At 42.9% G+C, this 25,777-nt stretch overlaps 1 protein-coding gene across 1 annotated transcript in view; it reads left to right on the top strand.

The window, feature by feature from the left end:
• The first annotated feature begins 1,237 nt into the window (after positions 1 to 1,237).
• The window catches only part of Xdh (xanthine dehydrogenase), a 61,794-nt gene continuing 37,254 nt past the window's right edge, over positions 1,238 to 25,777 (top strand). Inside the window, exons 1-9 of the mRNA XM_051181842.1 lie at positions 1,238 to 1,450; positions 7,393 to 7,450; positions 10,564 to 10,660; positions 11,527 to 11,632; positions 15,476 to 15,602; positions 16,580 to 16,641; positions 23,859 to 23,927; positions 24,235 to 24,321; positions 25,499 to 25,640. Of these exons, the coding sequence (XP_051037799.1) occupies positions 1,409 to 1,450; positions 7,393 to 7,450; positions 10,564 to 10,660; positions 11,527 to 11,632; positions 15,476 to 15,602; positions 16,580 to 16,641; positions 23,859 to 23,927; positions 24,235 to 24,321; positions 25,499 to 25,640 (790 nt within the window). The 5' untranslated portion in view covers positions 1,238 to 1,408. The remainder of the gene's footprint in view (positions 1,451 to 7,392; positions 7,451 to 10,563; positions 10,661 to 11,526; positions 11,633 to 15,475; positions 15,603 to 16,579; positions 16,642 to 23,858; positions 23,928 to 24,234; positions 24,322 to 25,498; positions 25,641 to 25,777) is intronic.

The raw sequence follows: 25,777 nt of genomic DNA, 5'->3' as shown, positions 1-25,777 counted from the left end.
AGAGCCAGCATAGTCTAGGTGCACACTGGGTTATCAATCAGCTGGAAAATTAATTCATTTCCTGGTCCTGTCCAGGCCAAGAGGCATCATGTCGATGGTGTGTCTGTCTCAATAGTATTGTTTCTCGAAGATGCTGCTGTGCCAGGACACCGGACTCATGCGCTTTTCTTGCTTTACTGTGCTCTTCCAGGAGCACGGAATGTGTCCTCTTGTGGGCTGGCTGAGTGACTGCAGGGCTGGGGAAGGACAGGGTGGCTGTTGATGTGGAGATGGGGGGGGGGAAATGAATGGAGCAGTGGAGTTGGGGTGGGGCAGAGAGAGCCCATTGGTGTTGCCTGGGTACATAGCATAGACCCTTACACCAGGAGTTAGTGGTACTTGATGGTGGGTGGGGTAAGCTATATTAATAGACTGTGATTATATTATATAAGCATTTTTATTTATTTGTGTTTGAAATATTTACTTATTTATTTATTTTTGTGAGTTCCTGTGTTCATTTGACAGCTTCTGTTTCAGGATTATTGCTATGATGAGGATGATTTAGCAACAGTGTTAACTTTTTTTTTTTTTTTTTTTGCAAGTTTCTAAAGCACATCCAAAAGACCATTTGTCTCTCAACATTCTGACTTTGATATTTTTATGTCCCCTTTCCAGGATGAAATAACTGAGTTCTTTGTGTGTGTATGTGTGTGTGTGCGTGCGCATTATTTTTTCTTATTTTACGTATTGATCCCAGTTCCCTCCCCCTCCCTCTCTCCCTCCCTTTTTCCCTTCCTCCCTCCCTCCCTTTCTCCCATGGGCCTGGTTAGTACTTGGATGAGAAACAGCTGAGTTCTGCTGGCAATAAGTGACTGGCTGTAGTCAAAGGTCAGGGCTAGAGTCTGGACATTAAGTTCCATGACTGTGACCTACGTTGTTCACCAGGCCATGAGAGAATGAGTTAAGCATGCCAGTTCTGAGTCTGCGTAGTGTAAGCCAGACTGGAGAAATAACAAGTGTAGACAGGAAGAGGGAAGAGAGTGAATCAGCTCCATTGGCAGTAGCTGACAAACGGCTCATTCCCCCTCTTCCTGGTATGGCAAATAGGAGGAGGACGAAGCAGGTTCCACAAGGGCAGATGCCCAGAATTCACAGTCATTCGGTGTCAAGACGCAGTCCTCACTAATTTATGCACACACTTTTCCTCTGTGTACTTTGACATAGGAGTAGAGAGTATGATTTGCTGCGTGTTTGGTCCTTCCTGGATTATGTAAACCTGTGACCATTGCCAAGAACTCTTCATGCCTGGGGCTGGTTCTTTCCCATTGGCCGACTTTGTTTCATTTTTGCTGGGAGGCGTATCTTTCAAGTTGCAGGGCAGTGATATCTGCAAGTACTTCCTAGGAGCTCAGTGACTCCGCCAGCCAAAATGACAGCAGATGAGTTGGTTTTCTTTGTGAATGGCAAAAAGGTAAGCAGGAGTTGCTTTTTGGTTTGGAGTTCCTGCTGTCTGGGAAGGGAAGTGTGTCATCTCTCTTACCTGGTCCCGCTGGTCTCATTTTATCCCTTAAAAAGTATTGCTGTAGTTTGGTAACTTTAGAGCAAGAAGAAAACAGGCAAGACACTCAGAAGGCAAAGGAGAGAAGGAGAGGGAGGAGAGAAGTGGACATATTGACTCAGAGGCAGGAAGCAGACTAGGTGAGGTGGGGCATCATCAACACCCCTCTATTTCCGTGTTTAAGTAAACCCAGCCTAGTGCTTTGAAGGCTCTGTTTACTGCAAACAGTAGCAGGAATGTGTTTTCATGCTAATGCCAGGACATAAAGCACAAAGAGCCATCGATTCTGGTGTATCCCGTATTATAATTTAACAGCTAGAGCTGATTTACTGTGTGGGGACACATACTGACACCTTGTGGCAAGCCATTATTATTATTATTATTTTCATAAAGGAATTTCCTTTCACCATTTCTCAATTCTTTAAATAAATATTGCAAACCCCTTAAATGTCACTGGTGCTTGAAGATGGAAGAAAAGTGGCATGGGGACCACAAATCCCTGAGAGCCTGGGGATTTTTGATACTTCTGTGCTGTGCTGGAGGGGAGAAAGGGGCGATAGGTGTATTGTCTCTGCTTCTGTTTATTTCCCCACTGGAGAATAAATAAGATTGTAGGAGGGGACCCATCATGCCCCACAGTAACTGGCTGCATGACAGTATAAACAATGAGTGGACCAAAGGATCCCGGAAGAAGGATTTTACTTGTTTTGTTTTGTGTCTACTTTTGTGTTGGGTGGAGAGACTGAGTAACTTCTGAGGGAATTTGAAGGAATGGACATGTGCTTCAGAGAATTCCTAAGGACTTACCCTGCCAGGATATGTTTGGGTAACTAGCATGGAAACCTTAGGAGCCATTTCAATACCAGTACTGTCAAGTCTCTTGGATTCAGGTTGAGTGCTCCCATCTCTGGGTCCTCCGGTCCAGGATCCTCTCTGAGATGCTTCTGCTTTTGAGTTGAGCAGCTGGCACTAAGGCAAAAGCTAGGTCAAATGAAGGCTCTTGAATCCCATATTTGAAACTACTTTTTTATTCAGCAGTAATATTATCTAGGTATAAGAAACAGCCATTAAATTGACTTTCCAGAAATACTGTGCACACAAAGGCATCTCCCTTGGGGCCTTCATAAATGTGTTTTCCAGTGAGTTAGTAGCAGAATCTAAGGACTCTCAAGGCCATGTCTTACTCTAAGGTTTTATTATATATTAAGCTATTGATTTGTATGTGACCCACATCTCTTCTGAAGGGGTGGCTTGCTGTCAGCCTCTGTGTCTAGAGAGGAGTGTTTTTGAAGTAAACTGGTTGGGCTGAAATTGCTTCTCCTTGTATTTTACTTGCACCATGGAGGAGTGATTTTTAGATTCTTAAAGAGTAGCATCATATCAGACTCTTCTATCTCTGGAAGTTTCTGGTCCTGTCAGATGCTCATGATGAATAGTCAGCCATGTTTGTCATTTAAAAAGATGTGGGCTCTTGGGAAACTGCTGGAAGGATGAAGAAGCCAAGAATAAGGACAAAAGCACTAGTAATAAGCAAGGCAAGTGGGGGGGGGGCTGGGTGAGCAGAGGTAGATTGAGTAAGTTTGGATTAATTTCCTTTTTCAAGATGCTTGGGGCATTGGGCCATAGATATTGTGCAAAGACATTACCAAAGAAGCTGTAGAAAGATGGTGGCTCATTCTTATCTGGGAGCAGGCAGACAGAGGACAACATGTAGGAGCCAGTTCCTTCTTTCACTCTGTGGGTCACTGTGATTAAACTCAAGCTGTCAAGCTTTGTGGCAAGTGCCTTTACCTCTGAGCCATCTTGCCTGCCCCCCTCTATCTGTTTCTTCCAGGATAAATATATTGATTATACATATGTACAAGTACAGATGAAAATTTGTATGCAAGCATACAAATAGTTTTATAGATGTAATAAATATGTATAAATATGGGAAGCATATGTTCTACTGGACAATTGAGAGTTTCAGGCTTCATGTCTCTTCATTTTTTTTATCCTAGGAATAAGACATTCTTAGAGATTGTCAGTCCATTTATGAAATTCAGAAAATACAGCTTTGATATAAAATCACCGTGTCTCATGCAAATTTATTATACTTTCCCATTAATGTCATTCATCATTCACCAGCAGGGTTAGACCATGGACTCCGTGGCTTTTTCATCTCATCTGGTTTAACTTGCAGTAGCTCCTGTGTTTTCTTAGTCTTTAGTGACACTGGCATTTCTGAAGAGAATGGTTAATTATTCCTTAGGGAGACAAAATTTCTGAGTTTTCCTCATGCTGTCTTATAATTTGGTTCCCAGTCTAATGTTTGGGCAGAACTACCCAGGAAGTAACATGTCTTTTTCTGTGGCATATTCTATCAAGGAGTATATCATATCAGATTGCCATTAGTGACCTGAACTTTCAACTCTAGGCTAAGGCGGTGTCCATTAATTCTCTTCCCCCAAAGGCAACTCTTTCCTTCATAATTAATAATTTATGAGCAGGTACTCTGAGGTCATATACCTATGTAACTATCTTATTCATCAAACATCCATGTACTGATCAGTGCCATTGTTTATTAACTGGATCAATTACTGTGCCAGTTACTAGGTGATCAGTCATATTTATCAGTGTTAGAGGGAATTGGTCTTCCCTCCCATCTATTTGATTTTCACTGATTATCATTTTAAAGTTATGGATTTCATTATATGTAGTGTCCTATCATCCTTTAAGATTTTTCTCCCTTTCTATCTCCCTTGCTTCTTCCCTCCCTCCCTTCATTTTTTTTTTTGAGACATGGTCTCACTTATGTAGTCCGGCTGTCCTGGAACTCACTATTCAGACCAGGCTGTCCCTGCTACCACATTCAGCAATCAGCGTTTCTTTTAAAGTTCAAATTCTCAGAGAAATTGGCTCACTCAATTTTTTCTATAAGTTTTCTAAATTACTACATTTTATGCATTTATTCTCTCTCTCTCTCTCTCTGTGTGTGTGTGTGTGTGTGTGTGTGTGACAGAGAGAGAGAGAGGAGAGAGAAAGAGAGAGGATATGAATGAAACTCAGCTCAGTTATCAAGCTTGGTATCAAGCTTGGTAGTAAGCACCTTTATGACCTGAGCCATGTTGCTGGCTTATCAACCAAAATTTTTATAAACCTGCTTCCCCACAGTGTAAGTTACTTTTGTATTACTATCACCACAATTTCTGGCAGAATCAATTTAAGGAAGGAGGAAGGAAGGATTTGTTTTGCCTCATGATTTCAAAGGACTTAGTCCACAAATACACTTGAACAGTATATTGGCAATGAGAGTGTGGAGGACAGTGATCAACAGCATGGCAGGCAAGGAGTCAAAGAAAAAGAAGAGCCAAAGGCTGGGTGTGACTTTCAAAGCCCCCCCCCCCAAATGACCTACTTTCACCAGTTACCCCAGCTCTGTCCCACCATCTGGGTAACAAGTGTTCCAAACATGACCCGGTAGGGAACCCTTCAGATTCAATCTGTGTGACACCTGCCAAGTCTTTTTTCCCTCGGGCTTTCCGTTGAAAGAGTGTTCCATGGGGCACACTGTGGCAAGCTCTGAGCCACACCTCAAAAGTAGCATGGCTGTTCTTTGTAGATCTTCAAGGGAGGGTAGGCCTACAGCTGTGGTGATGTAGAAAGCCTTGAACAGGGGAGCATAGGATGCTCCAATAAGTCAAAATGTGTGAGAAAGAGGGAGACATGCCCCAAGCATGGAGCTAGGAGATATGAGGTGGATTGTTAATCCAATCAGATCAGGTGCCAGGGAACTAGGAGGCAGGACAGCTAAAACTGAAGACTGAGGACATATTTAAAAGGGTCTTGAGAAATGCTAAAGGAACTTACCTTGAATTTATAGGTGGTCACAGCAGGTGTGTGTGTTTAGGTGGGAGGACTATAGTGACTTACTATAGAGGAGGAAGGAGCAACTTGGGGAGAGGTAACATGTTCAAGGTCACCGATGCCCACCAGAAGGGTGATAAATGATTGCATTCATGATTTCTTCTCCAAGAAAAGGAACTTCGCCTTATGTGGACTCAGTAACCAGAATATTGAGCAAGCTGAACTCCAAGGGTGTTATCATAAAAGAAAGCTAATTAAAAACCATTAATTTTAAATTAAACAATTTATACAAATATGTACTGTATTTTGATCGTATTACTCATATACCCCCTCTGCTTCCTCCCCTACTCCCTCCTGTTAGTTTCTGTTTCTCCCTACATAGTTTCACTTCTACTATCAAGATTTATCAAATCTATGGGTTCCCAAATGAGAGAAAATGTAGAATATTTGTCTAAGAATTCTACTTTGTATCCCCCATTTTCCTTTACACGTCAGAGAAGGGGAAATTCTGCAAGTTTCAGAAGTGTATTATTTGGAATCAATCCAAAAATACCATTATTGGGGCTGGGGCTATGGCTCAGTAAGAACACTGGCTCTGCAAGCACCAGAACCCAAGTCCCATAAATCCCCAGCTTCCATAACAATAGCCATAGATGGTTGTACATGCTTGCACTGAGCATTGGAGACAAGCAGATCCCAAGAGCTCATGGACCAGTCAAGTCTAGCCTTTATGGTGAGCTTCCAGTTCAGTGGGAGACCTAGACAGTAAGACCAAGAGAGGTATAGGGAGGCATCTTATGTCCTACTGTGATCTCTCTGTGTGTATATGCACCCACACACTCACACACATGAACTGCATACATATACACCACACATTACACAACATGCATATGTACACACACAATTTTATTTTCTGGTGAAGTTTCTCCAATCAATCCCAACTTAGAATGATATCATGAGATAGAAAGAAAGATTTTACTTAATTGGCTCTTTTTTAAGGTGGCCTTTCAACTGTTCAGAGCTAACTCTTCTGATGGCTTCAAGGGTTCTTGAGGGACCACTGCAGGGACCATTTGCTCACACATCCCATAATGCAAGTGATGTGCATTTCTCAGACCCTCTGCTTTCTCTTAGCCTCCAACATTACAGGTCCATTGTATAAAGAAAACCTCTAATAGAGGGCCCATGACTTCCTCTAGTCAATCCTTCTGAGACTGACTTAAATACACTCAAACCAACCCTGTCTACATTATAGATGGTCTGTAGTATGTTCACTGCTAACAAAATTCTTGGCCTGATTAAATACTGGGAATGCAAACCAATACTCCCACCTCCTTCTAAGCTTATACAGGAGTTTAAACATTTTTAGTTAGCAATACTGCATCAGGCCTCCCTTTAGTTGTGGTATGGCAGACCACTCTGTGTCCTATGCTGTCCTGAACTTCCAGGATAAGTGAATGGTGATGGATTGAGTGGGAGGACCAGGATAAAAAATAAAGAGAACAAGAAATAAAGAGGACAAAAGCAATAGTTGGGCCTAGGAGGTCTTGCGCAAGCTGATGACTCACACTAAGCAAATTTATTAAGAAGTACAGCATCATACATTTGATTTGCAGAGGGGAAAGAATGGCTGCGGTCAGCAGAGAGCTAAGTCAGGCAATGCTGGCCAAGAGAACCTGGGATTCCCCAGACACAGCTGTTTGAGGAATGTTAACCACAGTCCAGGTGGAAATTTAGGAGACTGCCATGCTCTTGCCAGCATAGAACTGATTGTTCTGTGGTGTGTCCAGGTGGAATTCTAGGGCTTGAAGGCATGATCATGGTCATGTCTTACAGCTCATGTGTTTGACTTTATGGGATTGTTGAGAAAATACCTTGATTGCCATGGTCTGTTCTGTATGTGCCCAATAGCTTTCCAAATGGAGGTATGAGATACCAAAGGGAGGAAGTCAACTGCAAAAGAATGGCTAGGCGGCTCTTTGACATGTTTCCTTTCTTTTTCTTGGTAGGTGGTAGAGAAAAATGCAGATCCAGAAACAACTCTTCTGGTCTACCTGAGAAGAAAGTGTATCCTGACTCTGCAATGGGAGTGAGGAGGAGGGGATGATGGGACTGTTTTCTGAAGCTTACATTATTTCCCACTGACCAGAGGGTGGCTCTGAAGGAGTCTGGATAGCTGTGGTACTCAATAGCTGGGAGATCTTGGATAATCCTTGCCTCCCTACATCATAAACTCTTAGTTCTCAAATGAGATGGCTATTAATGGCATCCTTTCTGAGTTCTTCAGTGAAGAGTTTAGTAATTCCAGAGTTTGACCCTGTGCCCTATAAGGCCAATCCTATAAGGCCCCTGTGAGTTTCATGGTCATTCTCTCCTTGGCAATGGTGGGATCTTCATTAGTTGATATTTGCTTAACATATAGAAGACTATCCAGGACCCTCTCTAGCTATATAGAGGCCCAGAGAGACCAGGGAAAGGGTTTCTATTTCTTTTTCTTGCTTTATTGGGCATCAAACCTAGGGCCTTCCACATGCTATAGATAAGTTCTATGTTACTGAGTATTCCCAGACAAGGGTTGAATGCTGGGAAAGGATGTAGCAGAAACTGTGTAAGGTACCAACTGTTTAATGGGCAGGCTTTAGAGACACCAAGGGCAGGAGACTCCTTAGACCTTCCTAATGCTGTGACCCTCTAATGCTGTGGTTACCCCAACCATAAAATTATTTTTATCACTACTTCATAACTTCAATTTTGCTATGGTTATGAATTGTAACTATCTAATGTGCAGGTTATCTGATTTGTGACCCTTGGGAAAGGTATGTTTGATGCCCTCCTCCCCCACTGCCCCAGAAAGAGTCCTGGATTTCTGCTCTTCATCCATTGTGGGGAAGGCTTCTGTAGGGTCCCTTACACATTTCATTCTTTCAGGTTATTGAAGTATTCTGGGACCCTGGATTGAAAATGACTTAAAATATAGGTGCTGATATTTAATGAACAATCACTATGTATAGACAAAGTTCAAAGTAGGTTGTATAGCTGATCCCATATAATCTCCACAGAAATTCTATGAAGTGTAACATTATTTCCCTTCTGAGAGGAAGTGAGGCGGGCACTGATTAAGTAGTCTTCTTTCACTGAGTACAGTCTGGGCAAGTTCTGGCAGATTCTGGATGGAAGCCTAGAGCCACGTGCTTTGCTTCTCATCCAGGCTGGAAACCCTCCAGGTGCTGTTGTCAGGACTAGGCTCCTTTTGACATTTGTCTATGTGTACTCCTCTCCTTTCAGAGGTATGGCTTTGAGTGAACCATTTGCTCAGCACTCACAGAAGTGAGCCCGGAATTATGGCCTCATCCCTTCCCTATCAGGCAGCATGGCAGAGGACTTGGTGTGGTGTATTTGAGGGCTCAGAAGACTACCCTGGTGGCTCTTCTGTGGCAGAGGTTCAGTGGGTTGGCAAAGGGGACGATATCTCCCTTCAACTCCACCAGCAGGTTGTTGAGATGAATTTCAGTGTTCTGAAAACAAAGCTAAGTTTAGATCCCTACTATTTTTAGTTTTGGTTTCACAAGCCTCAGAACCCCAGAAACTCTTAATCACAGTGGGCTGATTTAAAGAGTGAAACTCAAATGAAATTTAAAATGGAAATTGCCATGTAAAGTATAAAGGCCATTTACTTATTGCAGTCTGGGTTGGTAGTTAATTTGTGAGAGCAGAAGAAATGTCCCTAGCCTTGTTTCAACTCTGGGCTTTCTACAAAGATGCCAAGGCTAGAAGATAAAGACTAGATGGACACCTTCTTCATGCATAGGTTTTCTAGATGTATCAACTACAGATAGCATCACACAACCTCAGTTAATGAGAACAAGCAAGCAAACAAAAGAACTTTAGGTCTTAGGAAGCCTCTTTGGCTTAAAGAAAGGTAGCAAAGGAAGAGATTACACAACTCTGGAGTTGGGAGATTTCTGAGTCAGCAGAGTGTAATGTACAAGAAGACAGCTTAGACCTCAGCCTGGTTTTGCTTTGCATTTTAATCTGCAGGGAAATAGTAGCTCTTGCCTGCTAAGCAAATCGCTCTGAAAAATCAAGAACTTTTATTTTGCATTTTTAAGTTTATTTTTTATTTCATTTTGCATTAAAACCACAGTTCTCCCTCCCACCCTTCCTCCTGACTCCCCTTGCCTTCCCCCTTAGGCCATCTCCCATCTACTCCTCCCACATGGTAAGGGCTTCCTAGGGAGGGTTGACCAAGCCTGGCCCATTAAAATCAAGAGTGTAAGTGTAAGATGTGATACCATTGTTCCTTGTTAATTTTATATTGAATATGGAGGATATGGCCAGTTGCTAATAGTCATCTGTGTCTCCCATCTGCAGAAGAGCTGTGAGGGCTTTGGGACTGACAGAAATTCAGCACAGAGGTCTGTGTGATTCAAGGAAGGTGGACACAGGACTGCTGTGGGGTTGGAATAGCCTACTAGTTATGTAATGTAATAATCTATGTTAGATTATCTTTTCACAGTATATATAAGAGCTGAATCCATTATACGTTCCCATTTTTTAAAACACTTCATTTTGCCAGGTGGTGGGAGCACATGCTTTTGATCCCAGCACTCAGGAAGCAGAGACAGAAGGATCTCTGTGAGTTCCAGGCCAGCCTGGTATACAGAGAAAGATCTAGGAAACCCAGGGATATACATTGAAACCCTATCTTGGCGGGGGGGAACCTATTATTTTTCACTTGTATATATTTTGTGAGAGATTCAAAAGCTCAGTCTAGCTTCGGTTTTGGTTTCTGGGGCTTTGTCAGCTTGAAAATTTGAATAAAAAATCCAGTACTTGGTAAGTCCCAGAACATATCATTGCTTGGTGGAGGAACTTCACCGCTCACTTAGAGACACCATATGCTCAGTCTTCGGGGGTAGGGTTTATGATTTTCTTGCTCAGACCTTGGGGGAACCCTGACCCTGGAACTTGTAGACGCCAACTCACCCGTGCAGTGGAGGTGACCTGTTCTTACATCTGTTGGGCACAGTCCCACCTCATCATAGAGTGACAGGCCATGGCTCTGCTGCCTCCTGGGCTTGAGCTGTGTATAAATTCTGCTAGTGAGACTCTGCTCAACATTCCCATCTGTCTGTCAGTCCTTTCTCTGGATTTGTGGTCCTTAACAAGTGGCTGCTCAGTGGGACTGAGTGGGACCAAGCTTGGCTGTGGAGAAGGTGGCTGTGGGGCATGCACAGTGATGATCTCCAAGTATGACCGTCTCCAGAACAAGATCGTGTATCCTTTGCCTGTTGCCTGGTGGCCCATGGGAGGGTTGGAGGTAGGGTTACCTTATGAGTGAGTGTGGAGGATGTGTGTTTCTGAGAAGACTCCAGTCATGTACAAGGAGTGTCAAATGATGTCTTATGGGGTATCTTTCCTGGTTGATGAATGGGGACCAAACTCTGAACTACTGATAAAATGTCCATTCTACAGACTAGGAAAACATGCTGTCCCATTTTAAAAGTCCTTCTCCAACTCTCCATGGTATGTCCCTGATTCCCTCCCCTGTTTCCTTTGCCACCAAGAGCCAGATATTCCGCAAGCTGAGCAATATGAAAACTCATAGCCTAGGCCTACTTCTTTCTTGATCTTGCTATAAACTGTTTCCTGTCCTGTATGTTCTCTCATCCAGGACTCCACCTGGAAATACTGGACTGAAACGGCATCTCCTCTAAGAAGTGCTCCTTGATCCCCCAAGTTTGAGTTAGGCCTTTCATGTCTATGCAGGTTTCCGAGTGCTCTCTGGAATGATTTCTACATTGCATCTTCATACCCACTTCTATTCTCCCATGCTGACTGCAAGTTATTGCAGGGTAGGGACTTCATCTGATTCACCCTTACTCTCTAAGCCCCCAGCAGAAAGCTGGCATATGATGGCATTAGAAACAGATGTTGGCTGTTTTCATGAAACAGTGAGGCGCAGTCTCAGCTGGAATAGAGCGCCTTTTGTTCCTGTCTCAAGGTTTAGATGGAGAAGCAATGACAACAATAGCCAACACAAGAATGTAGCATAGAGCAAAGAGATGTGGAAAGCCTCCAGGTCCTATCAGGTCCTGCACTGCTCTTATGAGCTCAGAAATGACCTTAATCTGTGGTTTTAGTCATTTTTCTGTCAATGCCTGCCTGGCCCCCATCTGCTCCTTGCATCATGTTGCTGTGACAACAGTGGAAGGCATAGGAGACACTCAGAAGCTGCATCCTGTACAGGTGAGTAGGGTGGTGAATGTGAGGCCAGAACAATTCAGAGTGAGGCATTGGCCAAATCTGCAGCTTTGCTCTGCGATGTTGGGAGAAACTTCACTGCTTGAGCAAAGGAGGTTGTTCCAGGGCCTCTCCAAATCTCTTCTAGGTGCTACAAGGTAGAAAGAATGGGCATGCAAACCCAAAGCTCTCCCATCATTAGGGTCAGGATGATATAATACTGTGTGACCCCAAGGGAACAACAACAACAACAACAAAATCAGCTGAATCTAATGTCCAGGGGCGTCCTTGTTCCAGAGCTGGGAAGGCAGTGAAGGACCCCTTGTTCTTGAGTAGGCATTGACAACCCCTAGTCTTCCAGATTCCACATTTCCATGACTCTGTCATAAGCCTGTGTACTCCCTCTTATTCCAGTTGCATCACTCCCCTCCCACCCTTGAACAACATAAATGTAAGGAGTAAGGTTTTTCCTCCTGCCGCTGGTCTGGTCCCACCACCGCGCCAGCCCCAATTAACACACCGAGACTCTGTATTTGATATAATGCTGTTGACCAGGTACTAGTTTCTTATTGGCTAGCTCTGTCTTAATTATTAACCCATTTCTATGTATTTCCACGTGGTCTTATCTTATCGGGGAGAGGCAGCTGGCGGTTCTGCTCTCTCCAGACTCCATCTTAACCCCTTACTACTTCCTCCTTCCTCCTTGTCCTAGTCCCACCTATCTTGCTTTCCTATTGGCCAACAGTGCTTTATTCATTAACCAGTATGAGAAACATATACAGAATGACATCTCCCATCACATAAATGTTGAATTAGTTACTTTACACATTGTTGGTGCAAAATACCTGATATAAGAAGCAATGTGAGGAAGGAGGAACTCATTGGGGTACTTGCTGCTGTGGTGGTAGGGTCATATAAGGGGCTTCAGGCAGCTGGGTACACTGCATCATAGTGAGTAAGCAAAGAGCAATGGAATGGTCATGTCCAACTACCTTTCTCCCTTCTATTTAGTCATAGATTTAGCCATTTCCCCATCTCAACCTAATCTAGATAAGCCCCCACAGCCTTGACCAGAGGCAAACCTAATCTAGATAATTCCTACTAGGATATACCCAGAGGATCATTTCCTAGTTGACTATAGGTCCTATCAAGTTATCAACCAATATTAACCACAACACTTTCTTGAGGACAAAGGATAAGCTAAAAGAGAGGGTTGGGTGTGTGACTCAGGTGACAGAGTACTTGCCTACCATGCTTAGAGCTCTGGATTATTTCTCCAGCACCATATAAGCTGGACAGGAACAAAACCAACTTGTGATCCTAGCACTTGGAAGGCATCAATAAAATCAGAAGTCCAAGGTTATCTACAACTATAGCAATTTTAAGGCCAGCCATACAAACTTAAAAATGCCCAACTGGGGTTAGACCACTTGGCAGTGGTTTGAAGGTGGGAACAGTGAGGGACCAATGCACAAATCTGGGAGTCTGAAGAGAGAATCTAGATGCACTTAGGCCAAGTAGAAATTGGTGGGTGCAGAAAACAGTGGATTATTTTTTTCCCTACTGGGGTAACTAATGCAGGAGTTCTTTGGAAAATTGCAACTAGAGATGGCTCCAGTGTTAAATCCAGGCCTTAGCCCTCTCTCGAGCACTTGAGGAATCATGTCTTTCAGGAGGTCACATCTTCCTTGCTCTTCTCCTGTGACACCAGGCACTGGGGCCTCCAGATGAGCAAACAGGTTCTCTTCCAAGGAGGAGCATCTCATCCAGTGTGTGAGATCAGAGCAGGGTGAGGTTGTTTCTTAGGCAGGAAAAGGGGACACCCTTAAACCTGCCCAACCTGTGGGAAGTGTGAGCTTACATTGAGCTTTCATGGCTAAATAAAGAATGAATAGTTTGAATGCAGGGATTTATACCCTTTCTTCCAACAGTAAAACTCTTATTCTTGGAGATCTCATCTTGCCTCTATATAAACGATGGGACCAGAGTCTATTCCTTGTCCATTTGTTTTTCTTGGCTTCTGGCTTTCCCATGTCTCCCATTGGTATCACATGACTCCTTGGCTCAGCCATAGACTGCTTAGTATCCAGGCTGAGGCCTTAGCCCTACCCTTCTCTATTTTCACTCTCCCTAAGTATGCTAAATGCCCATTACCTGCAAGTGGTGCACATATTTGTACTTTCAGGCTTCACATCTTCTCAGAAATTAGACTTGTTTCCAATTATCTGCTTGACACCACTGTATAAATGTCTAATAGCAGCCTTATTAAAAACCTATTTTGCCCATAATGTCTTCCTTCTTGGTTATTGATCTATCTGAGCCAATGGCAAAAATAATCCACTCTGTTTTGCGAGAATCCAGGAGTAAATGTTGATTCTCTCATATACTTCACCCTATGCATACAGAAGTGTGGTCCACTCTCCAACTCAAACCATCTATGACACTGCCCCATCTGTTTTCACTCTTTTTATTTGGTCCATGTCATCATCTCTGGTTGGCTAGCCCACATCCCAGTGCCCCAGTTCTGTGCTTGCTTTGAGAATGCATTTTCCATCCAGTAGCCTAGAATGATTTTTTTTTTTTTTCGAGTCATGAATCATATTACTGCTGCCTGAAATCTCCCAAGGCTTCCCATCACACAGAGAAAGTTCTGTATCCTGCCCTGGCCTGTGAGGAGCTGCTTTCTCAGCCAAGGTGTTTAGCACCAGCAGGTTCCACCCATATTCTCTCAGCAGCTCTGGTATGCCAAGCTCACTCTGTGCCCAGCCTTCTTGCTGACTGTTCTCTTTCCCTGATCTAAACTGTGATACTGAAGCCAGACTCAGATCCTTTTTAGAATGGCTTTTTCTGAGTAGGCACAGTAGATGCCAGTCTCTCTGAATAAAGTCATATTGTACAAACTTTGTACGTGGAATTTTTCTCACTCCATCTCTTCTTATAACTATTACCCTATTACAGTGTGGGCTTCATGTAATGTCTCCCCATTCCTCCTCTCTGTTTATAGGACTTTTCCATGCTTATGCATACTAGGTTTATAGTCTGGGTTCACAAAATTAATGAGTAGACTATAGATAAAGAGATTATAGTTTCTGTGAGTTTTATGTAAGTACCAAGAGAGATTCCCAAGAGGCAGAAAAAGAAGAAAGTCATGTGGATGAGGAAAGGAACCTTGTAGTCAAAACCTACCAGTTTTGGGTGGGATTTTTGTAATATCCCATTTAGAGAGTAAACTCAGTTTACCCTGTGTTCCAACTCTCATGTCCTAACTGTGCTCAGAGGGTCCCTTCTGAGCATCTGAATGATGCAGATGCTTACAGAATGCCAGGGGTTTAAGGTAGTTTAAGGTCCTGGTGCCTGCAACCCAGCTACTTGGGAGGCTTGGATATGAAGTTATGAAGTTCAAGGCCTGCCTACACTACACAGTGAGACACCATCACAAACAAGCAAAGGAAAAAAAAAAAAAAAGGACTGTAGGCATTGTTGAGTGACTGAGTCCAGCCTAGTATGTTCAAAGTCCCAGGATTAATCAACAGAAAGAAAGGGAAGAATAAAGAAAATAAACGGATGAAAAGAGTTTGTTTTTTAATTACATCTTGAAATCCTTGGTAAGTAGTGGGATAAAGATGAGGAGCCTGTGCCTCACAGGGGCTTGGTAACCTGATGATGATCCCTAAAGCTTTATGTGACTTATAAAGGATTTGGGAGGTTCCTGACAACACAAGCATGTGTCTTCCTTCCTTCCTTCCTTCCTTCCTTCCTTCCTTCCTTCCTTCCTTCCTTCCTTCTTTCCTTTCTTTTTTTCTTTCTTTCTTTCTTTCTTTCTTTCTTTCTTTCTTTCTTTTTTTTTAGGAAAGAATTGCCAGAAGCCATGGTTCCCAATGTGGATTCTGCACCCCAGGCATTGTTATGAGCATGTACACACTGCTCCGAAACCAGCCGGAGCCCACCATTGAGGAGATTGAGAATGCCTTCCAAGGTGTGGACCTTCAGGCACAGCCCTGGGAATGGGATAGCATGTGGGTCTCAAACAGGTCAACATGGTGACAGTCAAGAATGGGCTAGAAATGCCAGGTGCTGCTCTTTGGAAAGCTCTGGCCACCAAAACATGGTGGCCAAGATCTACTGGGAAGATCCTGGTTGTCCTTGTTGGTCCTTGATTCCTGGGATGTCTATATCCTATCCTTCATGGCTCAGCCTTCTCCCAGGATAGCTAGTATGGAGGACCACTGACATTTGGGAAGCTGCCTAGATCAGAGGTTCTCAATCCTCCAAATTCTGCAACTTTTCAATATAGTTCCTCATGCTATAGTGACCCCTAACCATAAATGTATTTTCATTGTTACTTTATAACTATAATTTTGCTATTGCCATGAATCACAATATAAATATTTTGGGAGATAGAGGTTTGCCAAAGGGGTTGTGACCCACAGGTTGAGAACCACTGGCCTAGAGTCTCATAAAGCATGGTTTGTTCACTTGACCTTCAGCATCAGAACCAAACAGGAGGAAGACAGATTAGATGCTGAGCCACAACCATTGTTGGTCTCCTGTGAGTAGGTTGACTCTCTCTAGAGAAATGAATCCAGAATGTTCACCATCGTTTCAGCACCCCAGTCAATCATGTGTTCAAACTTCATCCGAGTCCTGTGTTACACACTATCTGAAGGACACAGGATAAAAGATGGGAGTCTTTCCTCCAGGGATTCCCACTCTGAAGGGGAAGAATATTGGTGGTATAGTTTGAGAAACTCACTGAGAAGGTGGTCACACGCCCTGGCAAGGCCAATATGTGCTTGGTGGGAGGATTCTGAGAGAACACTAGGATGGGTGTTTTGATGAATAGGGCCTCCTAGGCAGCAGACATAGAATGCCAAAGGTCAATGCATGCAGCAAAGCCAGAAGCTCACCACTTGGGGAGAATGATGACACTGCAACTTTTCCCCTGGCCTGCAGGAAACCTCTGTCGCTGCACAGGCTACAGACCCATCCTCCAGGGATTCCGGACCTTCGCCAGGGTAAGTGGGGCCCAGGAACAGGAGTGGCCTGCCCCTAAAGCAGGAACCTGCAGAGAGTCAATTGGGAAGGATGCCAAGGACTTCAGGTCCACAGGGAAGAAGGATGAGGCAAATCAGTGAGTGAGTCTTCCTGCTGGGGACATGTGCTAAGGCAAGCTGATATTGCCTTCTTATTCATAGTGTGGGATTTCCTGCTGTGAGGAGGCCTGCAGCTCAGATTCTTGGGAAGATGTGCACTGCCCAAGTGCTACCTTTCCAAAGCGCCTCAAGGCTTGGCCACTTTCCCTGGAGACTGGCAGGCTCTACCTTCACAGGTGCTGAATGTGGCATTTAACAGCATCCCTGCCTAGCTCAGCCTCACACCCCTCCTCCTTCCCTCTCTTAGCTGCTGTCACAGTTGGCAATCTACTGGCCTTGTGAATCTGATAATTAGCTCTCCAGACAGTTTGTGAACCCCTGAGGAGTTCATAACCCTCTAGTCTGAATCCATAGCTCAGTGTGTGGTCACTGGTTGTGTAAACACAGACTCATACTTGCCATATGGCAAGGACAGAATGTTGGCCCCCCCCCTATGCTTTTGGCTTACCCACTCAGTTTTTACCTGACTCTGGGTTAAGAGAATCCTGATTTCAGTCAAATCTTCTCATCAAGGTTCGATTGTGGTTCCAGGGGAAGTTAGACATGTGGATGGTGTCACTCACCTATGGGGCAGGCACACTGTGAGGAAGTATCAGGTTTACATAACTCAAGAAAGTTGAGTGGAGGTGGAGTGTAGCCTCATAAAAATAGGGAGTGCCATACCACACCTGGGAAACTGATCATGAAGTAGGAGCTGTGCAATCAAGTAGAAATGATGGAAAGGACAGATTCAGAGTCCAGAATTATAATGCCTACTTGTGTAGTGTTTATAAAAATTAAGGACTTCTTGTTGCTGCCAATGCGCCAGGTGAAAGATGGAAGTATTATTCGGTTAGAATCCATGATGGGAATGATGAACAGGGCTTTCCTATGAAGCATTGTGTCTTGACTCATGCCAGAGTACATTTACTGATGAGGAAGGTCTTGTTATAGACCAAGGAGGAATGGAGGGAGGAAGTGCAAGATGGTTTAGGAATACATTGTGGATGCAATTTGAGTGGTCTCAACTTGGTTATTGAAGAAAAAAAAAAAAAAAGGAGAGAAGGATATTCCTAGACTGACAGATACTACTATGCTTTGGTAGTTGGGGCCCAAAAGGACTGGTGGAGTCTGAAAGTGTCTTAGTTTCTCTAAAGAGGATGCTGTCTACCAATATGTTGTCAGGAATCCCTTAAACAAAGAAGGCAAGCCCAGAACTAAAGTACCCAAGATTCAGCATCTTGCTGTTTCATGTACCCTACAACACAAATGTCAAAGAGATATATTGTACTGGAGATAATGCAGCAAGCAAAATGAGGAGGTTGCAGAAAAGAATGAAGAAAGCTAAAGAAAAATGCCAGGAACAGATTGCCAAGCTGCCCTTGCTGAGATATTCCACTATGTCTAAGTTCAGCCAAAAATAAGTCTTTGAAAGAAGCAAATAAATCATCAGTGTTTGAAAAAACAATCAAGAACCTCTTGTAGAACTTTTAGGACAATACCCAGTATAACTTAGGCCTTCAACAAGTGGCTCTGTAAGTGACAGTGCTGACACTTTTCTTATCAGCCATATGGTCTTCGTTAATTGCCCAGGCTTCTCTGGGAAACAAGGATTGTTTCCCATCTTGTCTCTGCACACCCATCTTAGGAGCCTGCTCAAAGATGTCCAATCCAAGGAGCCCCGAGAGAGCTTCAAAAGCAAAGGATGTCAACAAGTATATGCTTCCCCAGGGCTCATCGAGTTGAGATAGTGCATGACTTCACTGTGGAGTAGTACTCTGCCCCTCTCAACCCAGTTTTCCCTGGGTTAAGCTGAAAGCTCTAAGCAGCAGAAACCTGGCACCAAGCAAGCATGCAGAAGTGCCTTCAAGTTCCACAGGATTCTATGCAGAGCCAGTTTACTTTTGTGCATAGCTGCTGAGCTTAAATTTCCCACTTTTCCATACACAGCACACTGCTACTGAAGCATGAACAGGAGTCTGGTAGAACTGGGAACATGGTTGAGATCAAGAATGATTATGTCCATCTATCAGAGAGAAAGGGTATAGATGAGCCATTAGAACAGGCAGAAGTGGGATTTCTGTTTCTCACTCTGGTGTGTGAAGAGCTTAGACTATTTCACTCCATCTTAAGCACAAAGGCAAAGCCAGAAAATGGAAAGGTAATAGCTCTTCTCTAATCCTTTGGGGAAGGGAAGTTGAAGGACCAGCTGCTGTTTCTCAAGTTAAAGACAGATAGGACGGTATAGACAATCACAGGCAGAAGAAGAGACACATGGGGGGGGGGGGGAACATGTTGTAACAAGATTACAATCTCAAAAATGTATTGAAAAAGAAAAAACATAAAACTGTTGTACTAGAGCTTCTACTTCTCAGATCATATTGGAGCTTACCTTATTGAGCAAGGCCAACCTCAGATCTCTCCTTGACCCACCTAATGGGAGAATCGACTCCACAAATGTTCTTGTGAAATTGACAGTGCAGGGGCAGACTCATTAATCCTAAGGCTGTAAGGTAATTCTCTTTGACACTGACACATCATTAAAGACATATTGACAGAGCTCCTTTGTATTTAATATAACTATCTTCATTCCAGTTTTAAAAAATCATAAGACATACACAGAGATAAACACAATTTGAAGAGACTAAATATAGAGCGTAATTGGAATTGATATGACAAAGGTGTTAGAAAAATCAAATCATGAGTTTTAAAAAATAGTATAATCACTATGCAAAATGCTTTAATGTAAAAAGTAGACAAGTAATAATGGATAGGTAATGTAAACATGGTGATAGGAATTCCATAAAGGAATTGTAAGGAAATGCTAGAGTCAAAGCCATGTAACAGAATGAAAAATATACTTGGTGGGCTCACTTGTGAACTGGATATGACTCGGGAAACTATTTCTGAGACTGAGGAAACAAAAATGCAGACTTTCAGAGCCAATGAGAAAAGAGAAGAAATGAGTAAGAGAATTCCAGGCCACTGATTAGTAGATTAATAAAGGGAATGATGCTTTAAGAAGACATGCAAATTCTTTATTTTTTATTTATTTATTTATTTATTTATTTATTTATTTATTTTATATAACCAAGTCCATTTAAATGAAAACAAACATTTATATACAGTATTTGGGAATTTGGGTGTCCTTCTTTCCAAATTACTTCCTACTGGTAAGGGGCGCTGTCATGTGGGATTCCAAGAAGATGCAGAAATCCTGGCTGTAGTCTGTAAGGCTGCTTTGTCCAGCTGTTTTGAATGTAGGATCATCTGGTACTCTGTTTCAGGCGGTCTGGCTTGATCAAACCAATGCAAATTCTTTTTTAAACCATGGGTGAGGGTTTATTAAGCAAATAAAACTTACCAGAGGCAACACCTTTGAGAACTATGACTGCCCTTCCCCCAGCAACCATTAGCTTCCCACAGTTCCTCAGGGAAGAGTGGGGCTTTGTGAGCCCCCTCTCACCAGCATGGGATGTTGGTGGGTCCAGTCTAGTGCAGGTCATGTCCAGGTATCCAGCCATTTCTTCTGTGAGTTCATGGGTTCAACATATTTAGGACATGGAAAACCTTACCATGTATGCAACTAAGTACAGAACACTGTAAGAAGAAATTCCATGAAAAAAAAATGCTTTAAGCTTAATAAAATGAAAATTTATAGAACTGAAAAGATGGACTATTCTAATAGGTTCATCACTATTCTATCAGAAATGGCCATATCCTACGGATAGGAGGAAAAAAAAAAGCAAAACAGAAAAGATATAGGTGAACTTAACAGTACTATCAATGAACTATATGTAGCTAACATTTCTATGTCACCACAACCAGAAATTACAAAAAAAGACTGTTTTTGTAATGCTCTCATGGAATCTTCACCAAGAAAGATCACATTCTGGACTATAAAACAAATTAAAAATAATAGCAATTACACAATGTTTGGGGACTAGAGTGAGATTAACCTAGAAACCAACAACAGGATGATAGTTGGAAATTTCCAAAAGTGTTTTCTGTGAGATGAAGTAAAAAGCTTTCAAACAACACATGGGACAAAGAAGAAATCCCCAAATAAATTTAAAAATGTTTTGAACTGAATGGAATTGAAAAGATAGTTTGTCAAATTGCTTAGAGGGAAATTTCTAGCAGGGAATATAAATCTGGGAGAGAAAAAAGATCTAAAAGTCAATAACGTGGGCTCCCACCTTCGGAAAATAAAAAAAGGGCAAATTAAATCCAAAAGAAGCTGAAGAAAAGAAGAAATATTTTGAGCAAAAAGTTGATGAAATTGAAACCAGAGGTTTCATAGAGGAAAACCAACAAAACAAAATCTGGTTCTTAAAAAAAAAGAAAAAAATCAATGAAAAGAATAAGCTTTGAGTTGGCCTGTCTGAGGAATAAAATGATACAGATTGCTAACTCAAAGTGAAAATGGAATAATAAATATCAAATGGATAATAGAGGGGATGTAGGAAAATCTCCAGATCATTTCCATCATGGCTGCTTCCTGGACAGCAGGGTCGTGTAACCTCTTGCCCTTTGCACTTCAGACAGTGAATACTGCAAATCAGGTGGAATGTTATATACACACCATTTCCATGGAAACTTCAGCCTTCAAGACCCTGACATAATGACCTCAGCTTCAACGATCTCCCATTGTCTTTATTTTATAGCTTTGGTTGTTGTTGAAGTGGTAGAAGACAGGGCTGTAAGCTTTCATTACAGGCATTTATGCTTGATTGGAGATGTATAAAGTAAACAAAAATAATCAGATGTGACTTGGAAGGGCCCTTCTAAATCAGACTTCACCCTGACTTTTAAACCTTTGAGATACTGAGTCTGAATCTGAGGTTTGATCTCTAAGTTTCCAACAAGCAGTCAATAGATTGGCTTCAACAAACCTTGTTCTGCATAAAATGAGAATAAATGTCTGTTAAGTGGGAAAAATGTTTTCTTTAGAACAAAGAATGCACTAATGATACAGCCTATAATTAGTACCTGTCAAGAAAGTAGTATGACTTGCTTTTGCACAAGTGTTATTTCAGTTTCAGAATTTTCAAGGTTACATACAGCATGAGGGTGGCGTGTTCAGCTATGTCTGTATTGATTTCTCTACCTGCAGGATTTATTCATTTCTGATGGAATAGTGTTGCAGTCTCCACTTAGAATATTTGTCTTTGACTTCTCTATGTTTAGTTCTGTTCAGTTTAAAACATTTAAAAATTTATCTTGGAATTTTTGGTGCCCTACCATTATCTACATATACATTAAGGCTTTTGCTTTTGTGGGGAAAATATTTTGAGACAATATTTCTCTATAGAGCCCTAGCTATCCTGGTACTTACTATATAGAACAGACTGGCCTTAAATTCACAGAGATCTTTCTGCCTCTGCCTCTGAGTGCTGGGATTAAAAGCATGCACCACCATGACCAACTTCCACATGAAGGTGTTTTATGTCTTCTTGACTTGGCTGTTGTACCCACCACCTTCCTATTGGCTTCTGACACACAATGGTTGTCCTGCCTCTGTTTCTAAGCACTGAGATCATATATGTGTACCTTCTGCTTAGCTTTTTACAAACTAGTCTCAGTACAGACTTCTAAATTGCTAGATTTTTCTCTCTTGGAGATTTTAGTATTTTAGGCAATTCTCTTCTGGTTTACCTCATAAATCAGAGAGCCTGGGAGGTGTGGATGGAAAAGTTGCCTTACTCCACCTCAGTAGACCTTGAGTGACTCATTATCATAGATCACAATAATTCATAGCATAAATATACCAATGAGTTATCAAGGAAGTGATCTAAGTGGTATTATGTTGGCACATTGGTTGTGTGGAAAAAGTATAATATATATCTTTCCTCAAGGAGGCCATCCAGGTGAGTAAGGTGATGCTTCACTATAAGCAAATTCCTCTTGCTTCCAGAAAGTCTGAGAATACAACTTAATCACTCCTTCTCCAAGAATAAAGCTAAAAGAAGAAAGCTGTCTAAGCATAGAGAAGGGCAAGATGGGAGAAGGTGTGTGTGTGTGTGTGTGTGTGTGTGTGTGTGTAATAGTCTGGTGTGCAATGACGCACATACCTGAGATGCTGGAGGGCTCTGCATATAGAACTGCCCATTCACAGGGCAGAAACTGGCAAATGTTTCTCTTGGCTATGCTGCATGTTCTCAAAGGCCAAACCTTCAACCTCCATGGTCTTCTGGGAGCTTTTGGAGGCAAAGGTAGGCTGCTGCTCCTCCTTGGGGAAAGGCCAGCATGGGAAATCATTCTTCCTTACTCATGTACAAAAAGGCTGCCTGCCCCTGTCTTGCTCCTTCAGGACCTACTGCCTTAGAAGACTGAGTTCCCCTTAGCACCCACTTCATGATTTTGGAAACTCCTGCCTTTTTGAGTTGGATCTGCCAGATGAACACACACTTAACCCTCCATGTGCAGGCCTTAGTTAGGGAAGACAGCAATCTCTACTCTATATATGCTTTGACACAGACATCTTGAGAGGTCTGAGGAAGCACTTTTCCATAAATAATGGGTGATACATGCCCTTTCTCAAGAGCACAGCCACAGTGAGGAGTGGAGTGTTTAGCTTTCTGCAGGAAATGCATAGTAAGTGGTAGAGGCCATTGGGCTGATGGCCTGGATGCATCTATGAGACTGATGCTGATGTAGGACATCTGTGACAGGGTCTGACAAAGACCCTGGTTGCAGAAACCACCAGCCAAGCATCATAAATATCAGCTGACCTAAAAGTAGAGCCTCTTGTGTCCTTTTCTCCCCCTTAGGGGCTACCTAAGGAAGTAACACAGAAGAAGGAAAGTGGGTAAAACATATGTCCTTATAAAGTAGAACCTAGCTTTCATGGAGAAATTTTCTTGAAAATAAAATTTTCCTGTTGCTCCAAAGACTTCCTTAATCCACATTAGTGAAGTGAGCATGATGCAGGGACCTCAGCTCTCCAAATGGAGGCAGACTGGATGGGATAGGTTACGCTTCTCCCGTGGATGCAGGCTGGGATTACCAGAGCTGGGCTTTAGTAGATAAGAATAATTGACTTTCCTCGGGTTCTTCAAAACTGAAAATATTCTTATGTGAAAATATCATCTTGTCAGGATGGTGGGTGCTGTGGAGGAAGTGGAAACAACCCAAACTGCTGCATGAACCAGATGAAAGACCAAACGGTAATGGCACCTTTCTGTTTCTGGAAGACTAGTAGTGGGGTGGTGGTGGGGCAGACTCAGATCTGCAGGAGATATTATGCTCTTTCCATGTCCCTCAGTGATGATGGAAGAAGGGACAATGGGAGGCTGTGGTGTGGTGTTCAGATGTCGAAGGTGCAATGGTGCTCAATAGTTCTGGGTTCTCTGGCAAGGCCTCCTTCTTCCAGGAGCTGACTGTCCTCTTCCTGGAAATGAGTTCACCTGGAGGAAGAGCTGGGTCAGTCAGTCTGAGCATCTGCCACTTACTGTTTGTTCTCTTTCCGTGCAGGTTGCTCCCTCACCATCTTTATTCAAACCAGAGGATTTCAAACCCTTAGATCCCACACAAGACCCCATCTTTCCCCCAGAGTTGCTGGTAGGTGATGCTGTGGAGAAGCCTAGCCAAATCTATGCCCTTGAGTTTTACTTTGTTTATATGGCTGCTGAGAACTTCCTATCTTTACATCTTAGATTTTCAGCTTAGTTCTCATTCCTTTTTCTGCCATGTCTAGGAAGTAAAGACTTTCAATCCCATTCTCCCTTAACATCCTTTGCTTCTCCTTATACGAGTCATACAGTTATAGATCCCATGTCTGTGTTTCTGGATGGACTTTGAGCTCCACAGGAATAGACATTGGTCTCTGCAATACACTATGTATCAATAGCAGACACTGTCATTGATGATATCTGTTGATTATATTATTATATCTGTATCCATTCTGTATCAACTTGTGAACCTCCTGGCTGTCTCTATGTGTCAACCCATCAACCCATCAACCCATCTATTTATCCATCTATAAGCAGCTTACTTCTTTAAAGGAAACATGGCTGCATTAAAAGGACATGAATATGGCTTGAGATTCTACCTTAGAGATACACTTGTGTCCACTTTCTTATTTTCATTTATATTTATTGCAAGGAAAGAATCAAGCCTTCTGCAGTGTTTTTTGGGCACATGCTTTTTGGGGACAGAGGCTCCTGGAGACTGTCTCTGAGGTTCAACAGGCCAGAGGACAGCTTACCAGTGCTACAGTGTGATCCCTTGAAGACACCATTAATTTGATACTGGGATTTCTTTTCCTATCAAGTGTCCTCTGTATCTCCTAGATTTAGCCCTCCTGTGCATGCTCTCTGCTCTTTGGACACCCATCCTCCTGACCTCTAATCCTTCCCATTCCTTGTCTACTGTGCCTGGAGACAGTGCCGGACAGTATCAGGAGCTTGAGAATTTCTGGTTTGGGCGCCTCTTAGCGGGTAGCTTTTGGGAGGTTGCACAACCTTGATCTCCAGGTTGCTCTTTCAGTTGTAGCGAAGAAGCTCAAAGCGCCTCTCTTACCAAACTCTTCTCAAGGGTGCTATGATGTACTGAATAGGGCCAACAGATATTGCTTGTAATCCCCCTCACTTTTGCCCTCGGCATGTGTTCTTCCTTCCCTATTCGGTATTAGACAAGTCAGTAAACAGGCTGACCCCAGTGCAGATATAGTGATTCCTCTGGGGGAATGGTAGGTGGTAGAAAGGAGACTGTACAGTAAGCTAACTACACTTCCTAGAGGCTGAAAGACACTCCCCAGAAGCAGCTGCGTTTTGAAGGGGAGCGTGTGACCTGGATCCAGGCTTCAACCTTGGGGGAACTGCTGGACCTCAAAGCACAGCACCCTGATGCCAAGCTGGTGGTGGGGAACACGGAGATAGGTAAGGCTGCATGGGGCCCTTTGGGCATTGCTGGGCTCTTTCTGCCCCTCTATTCTCTCCCCAAGCTTCCCCTCCACTCTCTACTCATTGCCTCACTGAGCTCAGTGTATATGGACTCCCAAGACAGTGGCTTTGGA

The sequence above is a fragment of the Phodopus roborovskii genome, unplaced genomic scaffold, assembly GCF_943737965.1.
Source record: "Phodopus roborovskii unplaced genomic scaffold, PHOROB, whole genome shotgun sequence".
In the NCBI taxonomy this organism is placed as follows: Eukaryota; Metazoa; Chordata; class Mammalia; order Rodentia; family Cricetidae; genus Phodopus; species Phodopus roborovskii.
Note: the sequence above shows the minus strand (reverse complement) of the source record. Positions and strands in the feature narration are given on the sequence as shown.